The sequence below is a fragment of the Carica papaya genome, chromosome 7 (genome assembly GCF_054855325.1).
Source record: "Carica papaya isolate Zhongbai chromosome 7, ASM5485532v1, whole genome shotgun sequence".
Classification (NCBI taxonomy): Eukaryota; Viridiplantae; Streptophyta; class Magnoliopsida; order Brassicales; family Caricaceae; genus Carica; species Carica papaya.
The window spans coordinates 630,298-654,997 of record NC_142315.1 but is presented as its reverse complement, the minus strand read 5'-3'; the positions used below and the strand labels follow the sequence as shown (position 1 = coordinate 654,997).

General features: G+C 33.9%; 4 protein-coding genes and 2 pseudogenes across 5 annotated transcripts; 3 read left to right on the top strand and 3 right to left on the bottom strand.

Moving 5' to 3' along the window:
* Positions 1–2,320: 2,320 nt before the first annotated feature.
* On the top strand, positions 2,321–7,332 carry LOC110808041 (aspartic proteinase-like). Its single transcript, XM_088208614.1, has 14 exons — positions 2,321–2,461; positions 3,115–3,493; positions 3,588–3,648; positions 4,036–4,130; positions 4,203–4,315; positions 4,397–4,565; positions 4,898–4,937; positions 5,095–5,159; positions 5,631–5,744; positions 5,911–5,975; positions 6,153–6,309; positions 6,395–6,514; positions 6,794–6,882; positions 6,996–7,332. The coding sequence occupies exons 2-14, from the start codon at positions 3,125–3,127 to the stop codon at positions 7,078–7,080; spliced, it is 1,542 nt and encodes a 513-aa protein (XP_088064740.1). The 5' UTR covers positions 2,321–2,461; positions 3,115–3,124; the 3' UTR covers positions 7,081–7,332.
* A 2,556-nt stretch (positions 7,333–9,888) lies between these two features.
* On the top strand, positions 9,889–11,368 carry LOC110808052 (mitogen-activated protein kinase kinase kinase 18 pseudogene; annotated as a pseudogene).
* A 217-nt stretch (positions 11,369–11,585) lies between these two features.
* On the bottom strand, positions 11,586–14,758 carry LOC110808089 (B-cell receptor-associated protein 31-like protein). Its single transcript, XM_022033438.2, has 2 exons — positions 14,252–14,758; positions 11,586–12,207 (listed from the first exon to the last, which is right to left on the bottom strand). Exons 1-2 carry the CDS (start codon positions 14,532–14,534, stop codon positions 11,825–11,827), a joined length of 666 nt encoding a protein of 221 aa, XP_021889130.1. The 5' UTR covers positions 14,535–14,758; the 3' UTR covers positions 11,586–11,824.
* Positions 14,759–15,225: 467 nt separating this feature from the next.
* LOC110808069 (putative F-box protein At4g22030 pseudogene) lies at positions 15,226–17,089 on the bottom strand (annotated as a pseudogene). The gene is made up of 2 exons (XR_015813302.1): positions 16,838–17,089; positions 15,226–16,671 (listed from the first exon to the last, which is right to left on the bottom strand). The product of XR_015813302.1 is annotated as a putative F-box protein At4g22030 pseudogene (transcript).
* A 91-nt stretch (positions 17,090–17,180) lies between these two features.
* On the bottom strand, positions 17,181–21,291 carry PMP22 (Peroxisomal membrane 22 kDa (Mpv17/PMP22) family protein). The gene is made up of 7 exons (XM_088207529.1): positions 21,098–21,291; positions 20,003–20,101; positions 19,046–19,147; positions 18,743–18,818; positions 18,244–18,314; positions 17,783–17,868; positions 17,181–17,419 (listed from the first exon to the last, which is right to left on the bottom strand). Exons 1-7 carry the CDS (start codon positions 21,239–21,241, stop codon positions 17,359–17,361), a joined length of 639 nt encoding a protein of 212 aa, XP_088063655.1. The 5' UTR covers positions 21,242–21,291; the 3' UTR covers positions 17,181–17,358.
* Positions 21,292–22,656: 1,365 nt separating this feature from the next.
* On the top strand, positions 22,657–24,212 carry LOC110808068 (putative F-box protein At4g22030). Its single transcript, XM_022033409.2, has one exon. It carries the CDS (start codon positions 22,813–22,815, stop codon positions 24,082–24,084), a length of 1,272 nt encoding a protein of 423 aa, XP_021889101.1. The 5' UTR covers positions 22,657–22,812; the 3' UTR covers positions 24,085–24,212.
* Positions 24,213–24,700: the final 488 nt, after the last annotated feature.

Genomic DNA, 24,700 nt, shown 5'->3' with positions numbered 1-24,700 from the left:
TATCAAGAATTTAATTTATTTTATCGAACAAATAAGTTTTTAACGTCGAGTTTTACTCAAATTTAATTTTTAACAGAGTTCGAATTGGGTTTTTAAATGAGCTATAATTTATTTTCCTCGTGTTTTTTTTTAACCATACTTATCAGTTATTAGTTTATGAAATATAATCATTTTCGAATTCGACATAATCTAAAATTTGAGATTCTATACTTTAATATTCGAGCCTAACAGTTAAAGACGTTGCGCTTTCGGTTTTGAAACTAACCCAAAATGATATAAAATACAATAACAAATATGACCTAATTCAATACAATTTGGTATAACATCTAATGAAATTAGAATTTGGATCCCATTTCTAATTGCGGTAACTAAACAACTTTATATATTCAAAAGATTCGTATCTATAAAGGAAACGAATTTCGAATATGTTTGAACCAATATAATTACAAAACTTTCGGAAAAAATTAGATAAACGACTTCCAATTTTACATTACCGAAAGGCATAAAATCATTCTTTTCTTGGTTCTTGCCACCTAAAATTGGTATATTATTTCTTCACTCAAAAGGGTACCACCCTCTTCAACCTTCATCATTATGAAGTTTCTTGCCAAAAATTTCTTTTGTTCTTATCTTTTAAATTCTTTTTTTTTTAATTACAAGCAAATTATTTTCCTAATTTTCTCATAAACAAAGCCAAGAAGCTACAAGTATTTAAGGTAAATTATTAAATTAATTTATAAAATTTAATATTTATTACAGTTTAATACCTATATTATTTTTTTCGTTATTATTTGATCTCAAATTTTTTACATAAGTTTTTAAAAAAAAAGTTCGAAAAACAATTCATTTTGTATAAACACAAGCTGATTTTTTTTTTTAAATTTAAAATAAATTATTTAAAAATTTTTTAAATATAATATTATAATAAGGATCAAAATTTGAAAACTTATTTTATAATTTACGAACCGATAATAATTAATCCATAATATGTAATTAAATAAAATAAATAACTCAACTTACTAATATTTATATAAGATTTCAAGCGATCAAGTTGTATTAAATTTTAACGAATTGATTATATTTATATACTAAAAAAATATTATAAATTACGGAGAATGTACTATAGATTTACCTAAATATCATAATAACCTAAAAATATTTAATAATATTATATGAAATTCAATTTTTAAAAAATATTATAATTTAAGGAGTTTAATAAATCTCCACCTTCCGATGCGGTTTTACGATAACTAACATTAATGTCGTCCAATCGGACAGTGAGAAATCCAAGCACACCAATTCTTCCCATCCTCAACAATACATCCTAGATCTTTTCCCCTCCCCCGTACTCCTCCGCAAACTTCTCCGGGAAGGCAACCGCAATGACTCGCGAGTCGCGTGCTGCGGTCGGTGCCTCAAAGTACATGCGTCTCCGCGAAGAAAACAGTTCAGTTATTATTATGAGAAAATTATAATTTTCACCCCAAAGTTTCGCGTATTTTACAAAAAGTCCCCACACTTTTTAAAAATAAGCAAAACGCCCTATTTTATACAATTATATATTTATTTAAGACGTTAATATTAATTAAATATAAGTGCGAATAAATTTGCATATTTTTTTTAATAAATCTATTAATTAATTTATTTAAAAGTTATATTTATTATTTAAAAAACTAATAAGTATTAAATATAATTTATAAGAATTTGTGGTTATTTTTATATTATAATTTACATGTTTAAAAATTAATTAATTGGTTAAAAATACAAATTAATATTTATTTTTACTCTTCTTTGGTTACAATGTCTTTATGTTTCCAATTAACCGTAGGGGGGCTTTGTGTTTATTTTTTAAAATTGAGGGATTTTTGTATAATTCATAAAAATTCAGGGGGGAAATTGTAATTTTCCATATTATTATTATTATTGAATAAAACAGTCGTTACCGTGCACGCCAACTTTGTCTTCTCCGAAACCAATTGCACACTTTAATCACCGTCCGTTTCTGGATCAACGGCTACGATCAAATTCCTTAAAAAAAAAAAAAAAAAAGTTTGTTATATATTTTTTATAATTTAGTGTTTTATGTTTTTTATTATTTTAAAATTATAATTCCTTTATATTTTAATATAAAAAATAATTATTTAAACCTTTAAAAAAAAAATTAACAAGTTACTTTTTGTCATTGTAGACCCACAAAACGAAAACGTCGTGATCATTCGAATCAGACGGTTAAAGTTAAATTATCTGATTTAGATCCGACGGTGGAGATCAAAAGAGGCATAATCAAGTAACTTTCCAAGTGAGTGATATGAGCTGGGCCCCAGGTGGTTTCATCGAGGTGACAGATAGCTTTCTCATCTCTTTCAAATCCCAAGATATAAATACTTCTTCTTCTTCTTCTCCCTTTTCTTGCCTCCTTCATATCCTTCTCTTGCTTCGAGGAAAATCATCTTCGCCTCTGGTAAGTTTGTTGACTATCGTGATGCTCTTGAATCCTAGTTTGGTTGAATTGATCATCTAAATTCCTTTTTTTTGGAGCTTAATTTTGTTTTCTAAAAACTTTTTGGTGTTCTTCTGGTTTTCTTGAGTTTAGATTTGTTTGTTCGCTTTGTGTTTTTCTTTTTCTTGGTTGATGAGATTATTTTTGTCGTACTCGGGATTTCAGAAGGAATTTAAGGGTTTTGGTGCGGTTTTTGCTTTCTTATTACGATGTGTGTTTGGTTGGCGTGGAAAACAAGAGAAGTGAAAGAAAATGAAGTTTTAGTTGAGGATTGGGAATTCAGGCATACGATATTATACGTTAGAGGTGTGGCTTACGGTTTGCTTTTGTGTTAATATGGAAAAAAGGAAGATTATATGGCTGAGAAAAGAGGTTGAATTAGGCTCGTCTTGGTTAGGTTCTGTTTGATTAAAAGGTAGAGGAAGTTGAGGCTTCTTATAGCTACTTTTCTGAGAAATTGAAAAAAAAAAAAAAAATCTGTCTTTTCTATTTTTCCTTATAATTGAAATTGCTTCTGACTGTGGATGGTACTGAATAGTTTTTTTATCCTGTTAAATATTATTTTTCAAGATCTTAACGCGGTTCTCTTTCTGGTTTTCTGATTTAATGAACAGATAGGTTAAAATGGGAATCGAGTTAAAAGCATTTGGGTTTTCTCTGTTCGTGCTATCCCTGCTGTTCTCTTCTGGCTGTTCTGCGGATGACCAAGGACTGCTTAGAATTGGGCTGAAAAAGCTGAAATTGGATCCAAACAATCGGATTGCATCCCAGCTCAGCTCTAAGGATGGAGAGGCTTTGAGGGCTGCAAAGGAATACCGTTTCCGTAATGGACTTGGGGATGAGGGAGATGTTGATATCGTTGCACTCAAAAACTACTTGGATGCTCAGTACTATGGTGAGGTTGCCATTGGTACTCCTCCCCAGAAATTCACCGTGATTTTTGACACTGGAAGCTCTAACCTCTGGGTGCCATCAGCCAAATGTTATTTTTCGGTAAGCGTTCACATGTGTGTATTTTTAATGTATGCCAAATTTATCCGAAACTGGTTCATCTGAAGAAAATGCTCTATTTTTTGTTGGGATTTAGGTTGCATGCTTCTTCCATGCTAAGTACAAGTCAAGCCAGTCAGCTACATACAAGAAGAATGGTTTGTTCTCTTTCCAAACTCGTGATGGTTTTGAATTATCTTGGCTTTGAGTAGTCATGGTTTTAGTATAACTTTGTGAATGCTGTTTCTGTAGTTTATGCCACCTGCTACCTTTATTGCATATTTTTTGCTAGTTAATTATGCTATATGAGAGTTTCATTTTCAGCTAATTTTTTAATTACATTCCATTTAGTGAAATTGCAAGTTTTTGATGTGACTATCATGAAACGTACTTGACTGAATACTGCTTTTATGGTAGGTGCCTGAATTCTCACATTGGTGCATGATATGTCTTTCCTGTAACATTTATTCTAAAACATGTGGTCATTTTTAGAAACAATAATTTGGGAATCATGAGGTATCATATTTTATAACTTCCACATCCAGGAAAGCCTGCTGCAATTCGTTATGGTACTGGAAGTATATCTGGGTTCTTTAGTTATGACAATGTCAAAGTTGGTGATCTTGTTGTGAACAATCAGGTAAATTAACGTGTTCTCTCTGCTTTACTCTCGAATGATTCATTCGCTTAGTTATAGCCTTTTTTGGTTCAGGAATTTATTGAAGCAACTAGGGAGCCTAGTATTACATTCTTGGTGGCAAAGTTTGATGGTATTCTTGGACTTGGGTTCCAAGAGATTTCAGTTGGGAATGCAACTCCAGTCTGGTATGATTTGCATCTTTAAATTATGATTGGTATCTGCTAAAGTTTCATGATATGTCTGCGATGAACATTTCTCTCTGACAGGTACAACATGATTAACCAAGGTCTTATCAAGGACCCGGTATTTTCATTTTGGTTAAACCGCAATCCAGCGGAAGAAGAAGGAGGTCAAATTGTATTTGGGGGAGTTGATCCAAATCACTACAAGGGCAAGCACACATATGTTCCTATAACACAGAAAGGTTATTGGCAGGTTGGTAATCGAATTACCTCCCTTTTTTTGGTGCTAAACAATGTCTCTTGGCATTCTTTGTCAAAAAGGAGGAGAAGGCATACAGGTGCTTTAGGGATATCTCCCTGTCCTTATCACAAAAGAATTGGGATGCTTTGTGCATTTAGGTTTTCTTTCCTTTTGGTTTTCTTTTGCTCCTGCTCTATTGTTGAAGCTTTTCTGAGGATATCTTATCCTCTCTACTTGTGTTTTCTCATTTCTCTTTCTTAATAATATTTCTTTTGATATAAAAAGGTGCTTTGAATATATTCTTCAGTTACTTTTTGATTTTGACTTTTTTTTCTATGTGGTAGTTTGACATGGGTGATGTTCTCATTGGTGGTAAAGCAACTGGTAAGTAACCTTGTTATGTCTATAAATTTTAGGACTGAGATAGAAAATGAAACAAAATTTTGTTTCTAGTTTGGATTTTTAGTTCAAAAGAGATGAAAACAATGTAGTTTTAGATGCTGTTATTGTGGGGATATAATTCATTGTCTCCTGCTATCAGGATATTGTGCGAGTGGATGTTCAGCAATTGCAGATTCTGGAACTTCTTTGATAGCAGGTCCTACGGTAAGCACAAACGCATCAAGTCTTATTTTTCTATTCAGATTTTCCATTGTTCAGTTTTTTTTTTTATTTCAATGCGATTTTGGATGGTTGATTTTTGGTTCTGACTAAGTCGGAATATATTGTAGTTATATGAGAGTTCTTGTATCGAGTGTTGGTAGAAGGATTTCTACATTTTAGCAGTTAAAAATGTAGATAAGTTTCTCTCCCTGCACCTTTTGCCCTGGAATAAATAGACTTGCTTACAGCAGGTGTAAAGATCTTGACCTTGGTCTATGCATGTCTTTTTTTTGCTTCATAATAAATTGTTGGTCCTTCAGCTGGTAGTTTCTAAGACACTTGAATTTGGTGTCTTAGCAAGTAGAAAGAGAAATAAGAAATTTCGAGACATACCATATGTAAAACGAAATAACATCGGATCTCATATGCACACTTGGTGCTGTTGTCATTCATATACTTAATTGTTGTATGCAGACTGTGATTACCATGATAAATCAAGCTATTGGAGCCGCTGGTGTTGTTAGCCAGCAATGCAAGGCTGTTGTTGAACAGTATGGGCAAACCATTGTAGATTTACTTTTAGCTGAGGTGAGTGTGATGTTTAATCTTTCTCTACATCCAATTTTTGCTAGATGATTAAGCTGATTGATTGCGTCTATTTCTTTGTCCATCTAGAGAATATTGAAGTGCTAATCCGTGATCAGCTTTTGTAAATTTAAGAACTGACTTTGTATTCTCCTGCTGTTACCAATAGGCACAACCACAGAAGGTTTGCTCCCAAATCGGTTTATGCACCTTTGATGGCACTCGTGGTGTTAGGTCAGATTCCAATGCTTTTTATTTTCGGCTTTTTCTGTAGTGGCTCAATGTTGAATCCATATGATGGTCATCTTTGTTGGGACAAACACATGCTGCAATGAATCTAATTATGGTATTCTTTTAATATCCTTATCTTCTTTAGTAATGAATTTCAACTTTACGTGAATACCTTTTTAGTATGGGCATTGAGAGTGTGGTGGATGAGAACAATGGAAAATCATCTGGTGGTCTCCGTGATGGTATGTGCTCTGCTTGTGAAATGGCAGTTGTGTGGATGCAGAATCAGTTGAGGCAGAATCAAACTATGGACCGTATATTGGAATATGCCAATCAGGTGAAATAGATATGATACTGAATTATACATTTCACATATGAACATCTGTATTATACTGATCTTGCCTCTGGTACATCCTTACCAGCTTTGTGATCGCATGCCAAGCCCAATGGGTGAGTCGGCTGTTGACTGTGGAAAACTGTCTTCCATGCCAATTGTTTCCTTCACTATTGGTGGCAAAGTTTTTGACCTTACCCCACAAGAGGTACGAGTCTTATCTCAACTGCGAGCTACTTAGTGCACCACAGGGTTTTAAGTTGTGAGAAATAGCTGATCTGGTAGCTACTTTGATTTTCTCACTATTATTTTTTGTGATTGGCATGACAGTATCTTGCTCGATCCACCTTGAATTTACAGTTGTCTAGATCTCAATTTCCATAGGAAAAAACAGAATAACAGTTCATGATCTGTTAGGTACTTTAAGCTCAATATAAACCGTGAATCTTTTGTTTCCTACTAATCCATCACGCTGTGGCATGTGCAGTACATTCTCAAAGTGGGAGAAGGTTCTTCAGCTCAGTGCATTAGTGGCTTTGCTGCTTTGGATATTCCTCCACCTCGAGGGCCTCTTTGGTAATCTATGCTATCCAATTCTTTTGGCCTTTCAGAGCAACATTGATTCATCATTTCTTTTAAGGGTGATGTTATTTCTTTTATTTGAAAAAAAAAATGTCAATTCTATTCAGGATCTTGGGAGATATCTTCATGGGTCGCTACCATACCGTCTTTGACAGTGGCAACATGAGAGTTGGTTTTGCAGAAGCAGCATGAAGTATGTAACTCAGATTGGTTGCTCTCTTTTTAATATTTATCATTTTCCATCTTGTGTGTACCTCTCAACAATCATACTTTGGCAGATTATCAAGGGACTAGTTTAAACTCAAAATAATTATGTACTGCTGTAAATATTTTCGACTGTGCTCTTGAATCAAAATTAGAGTTTACAATCAAGAAGTAGTTTGTCCTTTAAGAGTCTGTATTTGTGTAAGTTGGTGAAGAATTAAGTTACCGTTACTTGTGACAGATTTGATTCTCATACGAAGTTGGATTTTGGTTTATGAACCAAAGAAGATAGATTCTTATATTACCATGCTTTGGAGAATTTATCTAAGATTCCGGATAATTTTTCTAACATTTTACAGTAATTCAATTACATATAAGAACATTTTACAGTAATTGATTCTTAGATGGTGTTATTACGTTATGACAAAATGTTATTACTGTTACCTTGGAGATATTATAGCTCTCTCTGAGCAACAAGAATTTTTCCCTCTAGCGACTCAAACTCGTAGCAGATTTTCCTTTTTTTGGATTTTACTCAGTCTGGAATGTCGATTGGCCGAAGGCTCAATAAATCCTTGATTCATGCGAATGTCATATATACGATTAGTGTTTGACGTATATAGAGACCACTACTTGGAAATGTTGGTTTTAACAACAATGATCGAAAGCGATTTAGTTCTAACAAGTGCTTTAATAGACCATTTCTGGGATTATTTTCGAATATGTATATGAATCTTGGACCATCTAGTTTTTCTTATCACAAAGATCTTGTACCTTGCTATTAGTTTTAAGCTTATTATATTTCCATTCAACTGAGGTACGAGTAGAACCATTTTGAGATTTTTTTTTTTTACGAAATGAGGTACGAAACAAAGCCACTACGAACACGTCCCGGGGGTTACGAAAGAAATTTTGATTTCAGATTGGTCGTAGGTTGAGAAGGAGAATTGAATTTTATAAGATCGAATCTCATGTTGTTTTAGGGTAGTTTAGCGATAGAGCGGTCTGACTATTTGGGGAGATATGAATTTGTTACGAATTAAAGAAATCAAAATGTTAGAATAAAATGGTTTGTTTTGATCGTTAATAGTAAGTAACTTATTCTTTGTGTCTTTATTTATATGTTTTCTATCTCGTTGTATCATATTCTGTTTTACAATATTTAAAATTCTTAATTTCACATATATCTTTAATTTTATAACCATGAATTGTATTTTGATATATTAATGAATGAATTCGTGATGAAATTGAGCTTGAATTAGATTCTCATTTTTATATATATAATTAATTAAACAGCAAATGATGATAAAAGAGAACAGAACAAAGTGTAGGATGATGTAAATAATGGCTGAAACAGTATAAGCTACTCAAAATGATACGAGTGAAGCCAATTATAAGCAAACCCAAAGCTCTTTTTTTCCCCTCATTGGTCATACGATGGTGTCATGGTGGGTGGCACATGAAGCAAAGTTACCTTAATAATAATTGGGTTTTTGCTTCTCAAGGACCACCACCAATCAATTATATAAATATCCATATACATATATGTGTATATATATATATATGTATGTATGTTTATTATAATCACTTAAGATAGGACCACTAAATACATATATTATAAAGTGACCAAATAATGAAATGCACCCAAAAGCCACTTAAACTAGAATGTGAATTATGCATAGCATTACCCAACTAAGACTAATTACCATGTCCCCTCGGTGGATATATATATATAGTTATGTTCTATCTCTTTTTGTCGAAGATCATTAAAATTTTATTTTTACAGAACTCGTATCGAATTATTTAAAAAAAAAATATTAAATTAAGACTAGATCGATAATTTAATTTTATTTTGAAGTAAGAGTTAAAATTTAAATTTATAACACGAGTAAAAATTTAAAATTAGAAAATATTCATTGGGTATTATTATTATTATTTTAATTTATAAAAATCCCAATAATATTATAAAAAATTTAAATTAAAATGGTAATTTAATTTCAATTTTTAATAATTAGATTATTTTTTAAAAATTATTTTTGATTCGTACATGCACTACTCATCACCAACTATGTGCTGCCAATAATGGGCTTATGTACCATCATTATTAAAGGGTTTATTTTCTAATCCTTACTTAATTACTTAATTAAGTTAAAAGTATTTATTCATTAACTATTTAAACCTAACCTAACATAACAACTCACACTATTAACAGCTAATTAGGGTTTTATTAGTTAATAATAATGAATTTTAAGGGATTAATTATTATTATTATTTTTTGTACATGAATAATTTATTTTTTAAAAAAATTATATTTCGATATTACTTTGATTAATTAATTAATTAATTATTATTATCTTAACTATTGGTTATTATTAGTCTATTAATATGATAAAAAATTAACGATAATAAAACATAATTAAATGGTAATTAATTTTAGAGCCAGCTTGTTAATCAGTCTAGGTTTAGATATAAACATAATTAAACCCTAATCCATCTCCTAATGCAATAGATTTACATACAGTGTGTTGTATTCATACGGCGCACGTGACTCGGGGGGGATAGCACGTGCCACCATGTGAGACAAAATGATTCTTGATTCCTAGCCAAGCTAAGCAACGCCGCCGCCCCATTCGGCTGAACCTCCCAACTCATCCTCCTTTTGCCACGTGGAGCCCTCTCCTGTTAAGAGACCAAAACGGCGGCCTCCCATTGGCTGAAAGGTTATAACTTTTTCGTAAAATTAAAAAATAATTAATTAATTAATTATTTAAAGAGAGAACGAAAGTCTACCAAACCAAAGTGCCATGTTTTTGCAGTATATAGTGCCGGCAATTGTCGCACCCTTCTGCAGAAATGGCCAGAACCTGGACGAGAGGTCCGGCCATTGGCCGAGGCTCAACGGCCACCATCTCCACCGCGACGGCTTTAGTCTCCGGCGAGGTCTTCGCGGTCAAGTCAGCCGAGGTTTCCAACTCGGAATTCCTCAAGAGGGAGCAGAGGATGCTCTCTTCATTGAGGCCATGTTCTCAAGTTGTAGCATACAGAGGATGTGACATCTCCAAGGAAAATGGTAAGGTTCTGTACAATCTTTTCATGGAGTATGCACCGGGCGGCGCGCTCACTGATGCAATCGGAGAGAACGGGGGTCGGCTAGATGAGACCGCGATCCGATCGCACACGAAGACAATTCTATTAGGCCTCAAGCACTTGCACTCCAATGGAATAGTACATTGTGACATCAAGGGGAAGAACATTTTGGTAACAAGCGAAGGACTGAAAATTGCCGACTTGGGTTGTGCCAAGTGGATTGATGACGTGTCAAATTCTGATTGGGAGACAAGGATTACGTCAATCGCCGGAACGCCGGTCTATATGGCACCCGAGGTGGCACGTGGAGAGCAACAAGACTTCCCAGCTGATATATGGGCTCTGGGATGCACGGTGATAGAGATGACAACAGGACGAGCTCCGTGGACTAATGTTTCGGACCCGGTATCAGTTCTTTATAGAATTGGATTCTCATGTGATGTGCCTGAAATACCCAACTCCATGTCTAAAGAGGGTAAGGATTTTTTGAGCAAGTGCTTGAGGAGAGATCCAAAGGAGAGATGGTCAGCCAGTGAACTTCTCAAACATGATTTTGTGACTCAACCCACTAATCCAATGAAGGAAACCAAGTGTTTTTCAGCTACACCCACCAGTACTCTGGACATTTGGGACTCATTTGAGGATACAGAGACAACAATGGAAGAAACCCATGAAAGTTTTTTGAGTTATCCGATGGAAAGAATCAAGAAATTGACATCAAATTTCCCAAATTGGTCATGGGATGAAAGTTGGATTACTGTCAGAAGTAGCTGCTATGACATCAATGAACCAGAAATTTTACAAGCCAATGAGCTCACAAGTGTTCATGAAGCTAAGACATCTACAAGCTGTGGCAGGAGGTCCTATGACTTCGTTGTTGCGATAATTGCTATTGCTATTGCTATTGCTATTGTTGTTCTGAAAAAGTTTATACAAACTGTAAATCGATGTTGTACCCATAGAAGTATTAGTAGGCTGAAGAGAAATGCATGGCTGCCATGTAAATGTTATCATGATTTCCTATGGAGAAATCTTGATTTTAGGAATATGAAGTTCAGTCTGCCGCATTCTATGCTTGCTGCTTATGATCAAACTCAGAAAAGCTTTTTAACATCATCATAATGACTTGAAATTGTACATGTTTAGAACTGAAAAATTAATGGACTAACAATTCCCAATGAGGAATTCGTTAAGTTAAAACTAAACAGGTTAAGTATTTGAACAAATGATTAAGATAGAAAATGTTTGAAGAATACAAAAAAGTGTTACAATAAGAATGTACTTAGCCTAATTTTGAACATTCTTCAACCCAAATACCATCTTCTTTATATTTTCTCCATTGCTTTCTGCAATCTGCCAGTTAATTTTTACATTCAGAAGAATAAGAACAAAAAGCAGCAGCAACATGGAAAATTGTTCCCCTCCACTCAGCATTTAAAGCCCTTAAGAATATCAACACACAAAAGTACAATCCTATTTCCCTTTTTTTTTTTTCTCTATTTGGCATTACTCTTTTTCACTTTTACAAAATTGCATAGAGAACAGCATGATTGACACTGGAAGCAGGAAAAGTGCAGCTCCTGGATAAAGACAAGTTGAATTGAAGGGAAACTGAAAATTGTTCTTGCGAGAAGCAGTTATTTCCTCAAGTATTCTTCTTGCTGACTGAGTGTGAGGATCTCCAGTCCAATGACTGCAGCTGATTCCGTAGGTTTTGGTTCTCCTCGAGCAAACGATCATACTCGAGAAGGAAACCTTCTGACTGCTTCCTTAGTGCAACTGCACTGGCTTCTGCAGTAGCTGCCTCTTTTGTCTTAGCCTCAAGTTTAGATTCCAGCTCCTTAAACTGTGCACACAATGTGCTAATTTCTTCTTCCAAGACCTTGACGTCCTCCGACAATCCAAGCTTCCCATCCTCAAAACCTCGCCCTTGCTTCTTTACAGCTTCCATGCTCTTCCTCCTTATGCGCAGTTCCCTCATATAATGGTGCAGTCTATCTATCATCAGTGCAAGGAATAGGGCAGAACCTGCAAGCAACTTAAATTTAATACTGGGTGCTGTCTGACAAAAAATAATTTACCATGTAACCGAGAAAAATTGAAACTAAGTTTCTACCTAAGGCTGTGTTTGAAGTAAATACAGAAATTATGTGGAGTTTATTCGTAAATTCACACATACTTCAACTATAATATGATAAAATCCTCAATGTACAAAAATGGCTCTGTATATGTACAATTGCAATAATAAATTTCAAATTTCATTAAAAAAAACTGATGGAATATATTCCTCCATTTTTAAGTGGAGCTTCATATGAGGTCAATATAATAGACTTCACATCTCCTCCTAGTTAAACTACAGTTCCAGACATAGCTGAAAGGTCAAAATAGGAACCACCAGACTGATAACAACAAAAATATTAGTTAAAGAAATGACAGTTCCATCCAAATGTTGTCAAAGCAAATAACAGAACCATATTCCAACCATTCAATATCTAGAGGTAAGCCACTAGCTTATGGAAAATTTTTTGAGATGTACATAAAAAGCCTAAAATTTGTTAAAGTGTTAAATGCATTATGAAGATAGAAAATCATTAAACAGATTTTTTTCATCTTTCCAAAGAGGCCGTAGATCGAACCGTACTTTATGAGACTCTCATTGCTCTTCTCAAAGAAAGGGATCAAAACAAGCTGAAGAGAGTTTGTGTCATTACAACAAAATATTTACTTATAGTTGAAAATCAAAGTTTCACTATAGTCACTGAAAGAATTCTCTACCATTCCGAGCCATCAAGTCTCTAACTCTGTAGTAGTAGCCCAAAACAGATTATTTGTTTCCCAGGCAAGGCATTTTTCACTGACCATATCTCGTAACAACCATTAGAACTCTATGCCAAAAGAAAGAACCAATCCAATAATAAGTTCTCAATTTAAGCTTGGATCCAACATCCTTCACATAGATACTGTAAGAATGATATTATGGATGGTGTGGAAAGAGAGAAACAATAGAGCATTTAATGATTGTGTGAGGAATATTAAAAGAATTAGAGATAGGTGGTTACATAATTTTGGGACTCTAATTCTGGGTCATGATGTACATGGGATGGATATCATTTCGGGAGGGTTTTCGATGTATTAATTGACATATAAATATTTTGTATGTTCATAATAATACTTTTCTCTTTTATCTAAAAAAAAATGTAAATATTTTGTATAGGGGTGGCACCCCCTTAGTGCCATATATGTAATATACATGTTTTTTATCTCAAAAAGAATGATATTATGATATTATTTATTACTAAGATTCTACCTCAGCCTAGCCAAGGCAAATCATCTTCATACTCAATAACTCAATCTGTTAAGTTCTTCTACCCTGCATGCTAACTTGGAGGATTGGCATACCTTCTGAACAACTAGACTTCTGACGCTAAAATATTCTTCACATTTTACACAATTACTAACAGGATGAAAAATAACAATTCAACGATTCAGCAATAACGAAAACATTCAAATCAAAGCAATAACGAGAACATTCAAATCAATGTATTATAACTCATCAAGATACTAAAGCTTAGTAAGTGGGCATTACAAGAACTAGACTTAATAAACCTTGATGACATCAATGATATTTAGGAGCATAGACATACAGAGTACACGGACTAGTTCCCTTAATTTACTAGTAATTGGATCTAAAATACTTTAATAGAACAATTAAATAGCAGAAATAAAATAATAAACTTTCCATCTTTCTGTCAATACCACAGATCAAAAAGCTTGACAATGAAGTTGCTTAAAATTAATACCAATCAATCAATTACCACAACTTGAAAACCTAATTTTATCCTAAAAACTATCTAATTCCTTAAACACATAAGTCTGCACATTGCACTTTTTAAAATTCAAACCATACAAACACCCATCCAAACACAAACCACTTTCCATCCCATCAAATCAAAATAGTTTCAATCGACATTTCCAATAAACAAAGACAAAAAGAACGCACCATTCCTAAAATTCAAAGTCGAAATTGGAAACAAGCAGAACTCAAAATGTAAAAGCAAGAAACTCAAATTACCCATGAGAGTTGATTCAAGAAGATGCTTGGCCATGAGAACCTGGTCCGTCGGATTCATCGCACCTTCATCGATCCACCGTTTCTTGATCTTCATCATGCTGTAGATACTTGATGCGAGTACCACAGACACGGTTCCCGCCACCGTCTTCACCATAACCGGGCCTCGACCACGCTTCACGCGATCCAGGCTCATGATCACCAGTTTTCTAAATGGAGTCTTGAATGATAACACCATAATCACCGCCATCTCCGAGAATATCACCGAAAACAATAACTGTTGCATCTTTTTCTTCTTCCTCTCTTTCTGTTCGCAAACAGATGAAAGATTCAAACTGATTTCTTCAACAAAGTCAACGAATCGAGAGGCGGTGATTGAACGCCCAATGCGGGTATAAGCTAATACTCTTTTTGAAGGTTCTTCGGAGTAACGGGCGATGATCGCAGAGACGGAAAGTTCAGAGAAGCGAAAGAGGAAATGAAGAAAAGAAGAGGAAAATGCGAGTTTGTTTCATAATTCCTCCATTCGATTTGCTTAAAAAGGCCTCACCTTTTTCTTTATTTAAATCTAGGGTTCTTACTCTTTCTATATTACATTTTTTTTATGTATTTTTTTTAAAAAATGTAATATATCATATTTAGTTAAAATAATAATTTAGTACATAAAAATTATTTATTTATATTTAAATTATTCACTATTTTATTTTTCATTTAAATTAATTTATTCTCTCGTTAATAAAAATTTAAAGCGTAAGTTTTGGTTTGATATATCACCCTCGTGTGGGATCTGACAGATACAACAACTACAAACTACCTCCCACCCTCCATATTTATTACGTCATAAATGGCTCCAGTGATTAAATAAATAATCTTGTATTCACTAATAAATATATATATATATATATATATATAATATGTATTTATTAATTTTTTTAAAAAATGTAATTATTTATTTTTAAAATAAAAATTAAATTGAATTAGCAATTACAATGACAAAACTTCTTCTTAGAAAATCAATATACATATATATACTTGAGGTTTAACTGTTCGTTCAAAACATAATATAAATAATTGATGAAACTATTTTCGGGATAATCCGATCGAGAGCTATCAATATCAGAAGATCTTGCTGGCGAACTCTTCGGCGTGACTCCGATCATCTCCATTTGTTGAAGAAGATGATGATGTTGCAAGCTGCTTGAGTTCTGATAGGCTCCTGCCTAACTGTAATGCTACTTTCAGTTCAAGAACATCTCCATTCTCTCTTCTACTAACATCTTCTTCGTTGATATTTGCCTCTAAAATCTCTTCCATGAGCTTAAAATAACCAGCATTGTTTCTGTACATTTCAAACACCATCCCCACTTGACCTCCATGCTCAATTGTATTCACCAAGGTTGAAAGAACACCTGCAACAATCGCAACCATGGCTGCCCATGAACCACCTTGACTTGTTCCCACAAAACCAGACCCTAAAGCTGCGAGGGTGGTCAACAATGGACCTGAAATTGCCAACATTTTGTTGAGCTTCAAAGCTTTTTTGCTCAACCTCAAGTATTCATCCATGTCTTTTCTTCTCAAAGTCCCAACAATCCCTCTCATCTCCTCCTCCAACTTCCTATTCCATCCATTCCCGGTTTTCCGATTCACGTTCCCAATTTTCGTTTCATTTCCTCTTTCGTGTTTTCTCAATGGCCACCAAGTTGCAGGCTCAACGACGGAAGGGAATTTTTCAAGCATGGAACCCAGTAACGGAAGTGGGTATGCTTTGTCAAGTGCCAAAACGTTCTCCATTGCTTCACTCACATCATCTAAACTAACCACACCAAGTTTCAATCTTGATTCGATCTGCCTGTGGAGTTGCTTGAACAATCTAGCAGCGTTTCTTTGTTCTTCCCCGAGCTGTGATGGCTGGATTTTGTTCACGATCATCAACAAGAAAGTTGCTCCTAAATAAAGTGACACAGAAGCAATCTTGAGAGCCAGAGAGGAGCTGTCACCTCCTGCTGCAGCAGCTGCAAGTGCTGCCATTGTTGACGCAGTAAGAGTCATTCCATTGATGGAAGTTAACATGAGATGATTCCAATTATCACGCTGCACACCCACATTTTCGTGCATCTCTATTCTATCTGCCACTGCTTCCAAGACTGCACAAAGCTTAGAAATCAAAACAGGATCAAGGGGAGAGCCATTGATGCCAGAAACCAAGCTGCGATTGTCAAGATTATGGACAGTGGTGGTTGGAATCTTGTATTGACTTCTCTTAAACAATTCATCAGACAGGTCTCTGGTGCTTGGGAATTTCGGAAAGGAGAGTGGTCTGATCTTGACTCTTGGTGCATTAGTGGAAGCACCAACAATGATCCTTCTCTGAGAATTCAATGGAAGCAAAAGACTTGAAGCTTGAACTGCAGCCATTTTCTCTGCAAACAACACAATCTTCTTTGTTAGGTTTTTGTCAAAATTTTCTGGGTTTGCAAAGTATGAGTTCTGGGTTATGAATCTTTCGGCTCATTGATTTGAAGAGAACTGGACCGCGTTGACATATGTATCCATATGATATATAATATAAACATACAACACACATACACTGGTAAAGAAGAGGTCTAAGAGTTGAAAGTTTGAACAGGTATTCCAAGGCTGACTTTGAACATCTATACCCACCAAGATCTTCAAACTCTTGTCTTGTACTTGTATATTTTTGTCTGGGTCTATAAATTTAATCCATTATAACACAAATTGTAATAAATTAATCAAATTTTTTTTAGTTCCTGCAGGAATGTATGAACATAAATATTTTATAATCTTTTACTTCAAAAATTACTAAAAATGTTTTTTTTTTTATATTTATGATAGTTATAAATGTAAAATAATTTTATTTTTATAATTATTTTATCAACAGAAAGTAATGCAATGAAAAATTTGCAAGCTATTAGAACATAAAATAAACATATTAAATTATTTTTAGTATAAATTTAAAATTTTAAAATAACTAATTTAGTACATAAACTTATCGTTTATGGTGGTTTGTTTTGTTTTAAGTTTCTAAAAAGAATAACCAAACATCGAGCATTGACTTGGTGAGCGAACGAAATAAGTTCTTCTCTGGTTCATTTCCCTTTGGACAATGCCATGGTCAAGGATCTTGCTCGTAGATTCAGAAATATTCCCCTGAAAAATTACAACACAAGCAAACCATTTGCGGTTAACTTTAGAAGCATTATCAACAAGACAATATTCATATATATACACATAACTTATGCTTCTTTCTTTACAAATTCTAGTTCTTCATAACATTTTTTGAATATATTTCGTTGCAATTTAGCTATTATTTTGTTACCATCTTGGTATAAAAAGAAAATGGTAACCCATATTGCCAATATGGTAACAAATGACAGCGCCTCTAAAGCAAGAGGGATATCGATAAATGATCAAATATAACATATCCGCATATACGTACGGATTATATTTGTCTGCAGCTATGCTTGCATATAGAAGACAAGTTTTAAACTAAAGGGAGAAGGAGTCTAATACCAAAAACATGCAACAAGGCTCTGTAAGATCACCCGGAACTGCAGTGGCACAAACTGGTGATTTATCCATCCCACAACCGGCCAGAACTGCATTTTCATTCATTCAGGTTTTAAGACATTGAAAGGACTGTAGAAAACTACTGGAGTTTTTACTATCAAAATTCTCATACATTTTATTCATAGAAATATGCATAGTTGGTTAAAATGACAACAAAATTTGAAAAATGGCAATGAAAATATGGCATGAGTTTGAAAAGAAGACAAGGTTATTTTGAAGTCAAGCCATATTTTCATTGTTGTTTTCCAAATATTTGTTTTCACTTTCAACAATTAGGCATATTTAATGGATATATAATGTATGTGAACGTAGCAAATAGAATTCAAAACATGTATACAACTAAACAGTAATCTAAAGTTTTCATGTAATGTCATCGTAAGTCCATAAGAAAACAAGGTTGTTACCGTCCATGCTGTAATTTGCACTTTAGGATATTCCTTCTTGATTCTGCTTTTCACATGCAACCAGGGTCTTCCTGCATTCCGTACTAAAAAAATTATTCCCACGCGTAATGTTTTTGTCCGCTAGGAAGTGGACTTTGTTTTTTAGCATATCATACCTAGCCAGTATATATTTTTTCCTGGCTGACATTTTTGAAAAATGTAGGAGTTTTGACTTTACAATATCAGTCCAAGAATTGTGTACAAAGAGCTCATAACCAGGATTGTGATTTAGAGATGATAGAAAACCAAACAGTATCGGTCTCTTTCTTTAGATAACTTCTCTTAGAGGCATTTCGAACTTGATTACGATGTTTTGTTACCAAGGTTTCATCCACAATTCTGAGACTGTTGCCATGTTAAAAGGGTTGTTCAAGAACCAGAAAACCAATTAACGTGTCCCCACATATCGTAAGCAAAATTTTTTAAGTTCAAAATTTGATCAGTTGAGGTACAGACATACCCTCGACAATCACCCCGTAATAAATCATGAAAAGCAAGTTGTTCCAAGGAGATGAAGTCAACTGTTCAACAACCACCTGCCATGATTTAATCAAGCAGTTCAGAATAATCTCTTTCTGCTCTTTGAATGGAAGAAAAACATTTATTGATTAAGCAATCAATCTTATTCTTTCTAACAGTTTGAATGAGAACAAACTTCTGAAGAAAAAATTGAAACAAATAGGAATTCATATGGTCAACAAAGAGTGACAAAACATCAAAAGAGGTAACATATTTGTTTCAAATTAAAGAGGTTGTAGCTTACCTTCTGAGCAACAGTTTTTGAATCTTTCTTCCCCTTGAAAATCTTATCCAGAATGATATGAAAGAAATGTCCAAATGGTCCAAGATATGCAAATCCAAATAGCTGTATTTTTAGCCATGTTAGGATGATGACTGAAATATAAGAGAAGATCTAATAGCAAGTCAACAAACTAGAACTGCACATGCTTACATATTACCACAGATATGAGCTGCTCTTCTCTTCAGCAATCGACAATCTCTTTTTTGTACCATAATCAACCACTCAAACAAAAAGTAGTGCAAGCTTTTATTCATCCAACAAAAAATTGCCTTACTAATCTCCAACGACCTTAAATTTGACAAAATGAAAGGCCATACTGAACATATATCCATTTGAATTACAAGGGAGATTTCGTTTTACAATTCAACCAGGTGTTGCGATTTCTGTCTTTCACCGAATTAAAGGTAGGTACAATGTGTATGTTAATTCACTAGTGGATTTAGAGCATTGATAGATGCCGTATCTCCTCCATAATGACCAAGCCTTCAATAGTACAAATTAACAAGTAGAACCAAAATTTACCAAAAACTTTGCACTTATAACTCAACACACTACTTCGCAACTTTTACTGATGAAATACAAGACAAAGCCAATAGAAACAAATCAGAAAACCAAGTGTTTTCCAATGCCAACTGCAGAAATCAAATTAACCCATAACTCAAATAAAATTTTAGGAGAATTTGGCATCAAATAAACCAATAATTCTTTTACCCCAAACTTCACAGAGATTCTTTTTATATCATCTAAAATAAAGCCTCAGTGTCCTAACACTACACCACAGCCATCAAATATAAGTACAGAATGCCTAAGTTAGAACCTGAATAAAGGAAACAGTGTTCAAGTTCAACACAAATCAACTATCAAATGAGTTTGCAAATCAAGAAATCTTCAAATATTAAACGAGAAAGATGAGCTTACCACTTTGAGAAGAAGCCTCCTCACTTGAAGTTTCTCTATCCCAGAGAGCTTCTGAGAAACACTGTCGCTGATTGCTGACAAAACCGCAGCTGTAATTGCCTGCAAACCCAAAAGCCTGAAACTTTTTAAATTTTGATCTCAAAATCTGCCAATAGTCTCTGTTACAAGCTAGTTTGAACTAAACAGAAATACAAGCTCTTCCAGTTGAAGCTTTTTCAAAATTTTCATCCATTTCCTCAGCTACTAAACAAACTCAAGCAAAAAAAAGGAAGGAGAAAAGAAAACTCATCCAGAAAAGTAACCACAACTAATAGAAAAACAACCAAGGGACCAAAAGTTCATGTAAAATGAAGAAAACCCATCAAGAAAACCAATTATGACTAACAAGACAAACAGCTTCTAAACATTGAAGTTTTTTCATTCTCTTATCCATTTCCTCAGCTGGCAAACAGGACTCAAGCAGGACAAAAAAAGTTAATAAGGAAAAGTAACTAGAATAATAGAAAATAAACCAAGGTAACAAATTTCAAGCAAAGCAAAGAAAACCCATCAAAAATCACAAAGGAGTTAGTTGTAGTTGCTGAGGGTCTTGTATTTCTCTATCACAAACCAATCATGACTAAACAAAAATAAGAGTTCTGGCAACTGAAGCCGTTTCATTTCATCCACTCTCTCAGCTACAAATAAAACTCAATCAAAAAAGGAAAATCCATCCAGAAAAGTAGCCAGAACCAGTAGAAAAACAAACAAGGGAACAGAGATTGAAGCAAAATAAAGAAACCCCATCAAATAAAATAACTAAAACTAACTGAAAAAACAAACAAAGGAAGAACAACTGAAGCGAAATTGAGAAAACGCATCATAGACCGCAAGAATACAAGTTCTAGCAATTGAAGCTTTTTCATTATCTTTTATTCATGTTGTCAGCAACCAAACAGAATTCAAGCTAAATGAAGAAAACCCATCAAGAAAAATAACTCGAACAAATGGAAAAACAAGCAAGGGAACAGATATCGAAGCAAAATTATCAATACCCCGTAAGAAATCAGAAAGGAATAAGTGAAACAAACTCAACAAAAACACATTAAAAACGACCTTGGTTCTCAAAGGGTGATGGCGAAGCTGTAACATGTACTGCTTTGCGAGTGAACCCATTTCAGCTTCAGCTTCTAAACTTCTTCGACTGTGTTTCCTAGAGTAGAAGATCCGAAGAAAAAGACAATGACAAATATCTACCATTAGGGTGGGTTGATGTCATACTAAAAAGCTTCGTTAAGTCGTTTTTCTGTTCTCACAGAGTCCGGGGACCATACAATAAATGCTGATTTATGTCACCCGGGTAAAATCTAACCCGACCCGGCCTGTTAATTTGTGGGATAAGCCCAACTCTTGCGGGCTTACTCGGTTACGGAATATTCTTTCTTCCGGAGTATCTCGCTATAACGAAACTCAATTTGTTTATTGCAGTACCTTTTTATTCAAACACAAAGTAATATAATCTCTAAACTCATTAAATCAAATATCACAATCACTGTCAGCTCATAATACACTTACGGAATGATAAATTTGACGTCATCAATAAGATTGAAACTTGTGAACTTTAAACTCATTAGTATTTTAATCAATAAAATTGTCATTCGTAATTGTTAGTTTCTTCCGAAATATCTTACTGAAAATTCTTTCTTTTAGAGTATTTCGTTATAACGAAGTTCAATTTGTTTATTGCAGTATCTTTTTATTTAAACACTAAGTAATATAATCTCTAAATTCATTAAATCAAATATTACAATCACTGTCGGCTTATGACATGATAAATTTGACGATTGAAACTTGTGAACTTAAAAACTCGTTAGTATTTTTAATCAATAAAATCATGTCATTCGTGATTGTCAGAGACTAAAGCTATTTAATGTTCTATTATCATTTAAATTAATATAATATTTAAAATTTATGTAAATTTTGCTTTGAATTTAATTTTATTTAATTAAAAGAAATGTAAAGTTATTAGTTCATCCCTATAGAATTTATTGGACAAATTCAATTACGCACAAAAAAAACTTCAAATATTTTTTTTTTAAAATCGAAGATGCATATATTTATTAATTAATGATATATAAACATTAATCATAATATTATATAAAAAAAATAAAAATACATACGAAAATACAATACGTTTTGAACACAATGATCTCTTACAAAAAAATATATATATATATACTTACTATTATACTAAGTATTGGTGAAGAACTCCAAATATTTTATTTGCATGGGATTGAATTTTTTCTTTTGTCCATTTATTCTCCAACGAATCAGGCAATATTATATAATACATATATATATATATATATTGGTTCTTTATATAAGGAAGCTTGGTGTTGTTGTATCTTATTGATTTGGTAGCAACAATTTGGCTAGGCTTATGATTTCTTCTATTATTTTTTGGGTATTAAAAAGTGTTTTACTTGTTCCGGGTGATGGAATGGATCCAAATCTAAGCCTAAGGAGGAGAAAGTTTTGAACTTGAATATTTAATGGTGAATAGGTCAAGCGACTTGGCCAAGTCAAGCCAAATGCCAAAGCAGCCGGTCAAAATTTTCCCCCATCATATGACCCTCTCAACCCATTTTATCCTTAACTGCTTCCTATATATATATATATATATATAATCAATCCCCACTCATCCTCAACCTCCATAACCAGAAACCAAAAAAAGCCAGAGAAAATCAAAGAGAAAAAGCCATTACCCATTTCCCCATTTCTTCATAACCAGACACCAAAAACACACAGAAAGCTTTATTGTCATACCATTCATGGCTTCCCTACAAGCTTCAAGTACCCTACTTTTCTCTTCTTCTTCAAGAAGATTAGCCAATGCAGCTATATCTGTTCCTAAACTACCAAAGATCAACAAAGTTTCGGTTCCGAAAATCCAAACAAGATCAAAGCTTGTTGAGGAACTAACAAACGGATTTGTCAAGACAATCATTCCATTAGAAAGGACTGATGTTAATACTTACAACAGTGAAGAGGGTCAGACTGCATCAATGGAGATTAGAGCTCAGCTTCACGCCATCTTGGAGGCGGTGGCTGATAGAATAGAAATGCACAATAACATTGGCGAGCAGCGTGATAACTGGAACTCCCTTCTTCTTAACTCCATTAACATGATAACTCTCAGCGCTGCAACAATAGCCGCCATCGCAGCATCCGCCAATCCAGTTGGTGCTTCCCTTTTGGCCTGCAAGTTTTCTTCAACCCTCATGTTCTCTGCAGCCACAGGGATGCTGGTTATCATGAATAAAATTCAGCCATCTCAGCTGGTTGAAGAGCAAAGAAACGCCACCAGACTGTTCAAACAGTTGCAGAGAAGAATCGAAACGATTCTTTCTCTCGGCAATCCGACCGAAGAAGACGTAAAAGATTCAATGAAAAGAGTCTTGGCACTAGACAGAGCTTACCCACTTCCTTTATTAGGCGTCATGCTTGAAAAGTTCCCCAATAAATTCAAGCCTGCAACCTGGTGGCCTAAAGCAATGATACCAGACTCACTATCTCCGAAGAAGTTGCAGGGCGTTAATGGCTGGACTGAGGAGCTGGAAACGGAGATGAAAGAGCTTCTCCAAGTCATCAAGAGAAATGATAGTGAAGATTACGAGAGACTCGGCAATATAGCGTTGAAAGTGAACAGAACATTAGCCATCTCCGGGCCAACACTGACCGCCGTTGCAGCTCTCGCGTCTGCTTTCTTGGGAAATCCATCAAACGGGTGGTGGCCATCAGTCGTGGTATTGACATCTGCAGCAATGGCCGCTATAGTTAACAGCTTGGAGCACGGGGGTCAAGTGGGTATGGTGTTCGAGATGTACAGAAACAGCGCTGGGTTCTTCTCTGATTTGCAGGAGTCGATTGAATCCACGGTGAGTGAAAGTAACGCAGAAAAGAGAGAAAACGGAGAGTTGTTCGAGATGAAGATGGCTTTGAAGCTTGGTAGAAGCTTGTCAGAGCTTAGAGATCTTGCAAGAAAGTCTTCTTTACGTGTAGAAGGATCCGCCATTGATGAATTTGCCAGCAAGCTTTTCTAGATTTTTAGGAATTGATTAATTCTTTGATTCTTTATTTGTTAGAATGACCCAAAAAAAAAGTTGTACAACCATGTAATATACAAAGAACAAAGAGAAAAATTCTACAATTTTATAAATTATAATTACTTTTACATTAATTAAGGAGTGATTTACATAAGCCAATCATAATATAATATAATATAATATAATAATTAGTGTACGAATAATTATATTTACGTGATAATTATGTAATTAATTTTCTTTTAACAATATAATCATTATATATAAATGACACAGTCAATTAGTAAAAAGCATATATTTAATTGATTACATAATATTTACACAATAATAATAACATAATATGTTGATAGCACAAATAACATAATCTCTAACTAAATAATTGTGTACGTTTTAAATATATTTTTAATTGTAATATAAATATAAATAAATTTTCAATAAAAATACACATAAAAATATAATTCAATTCGAACTCACAATTTTTTATAAAAGAAAATAATATATCAACCATTACAAATTAATTTTAAATATAAATATATGAAAAAATATCGTCTAAATCAAACTTATAATTTTTATTGTGGAAAAAATAGTGTATCATATAATATTATTAAATATTTGA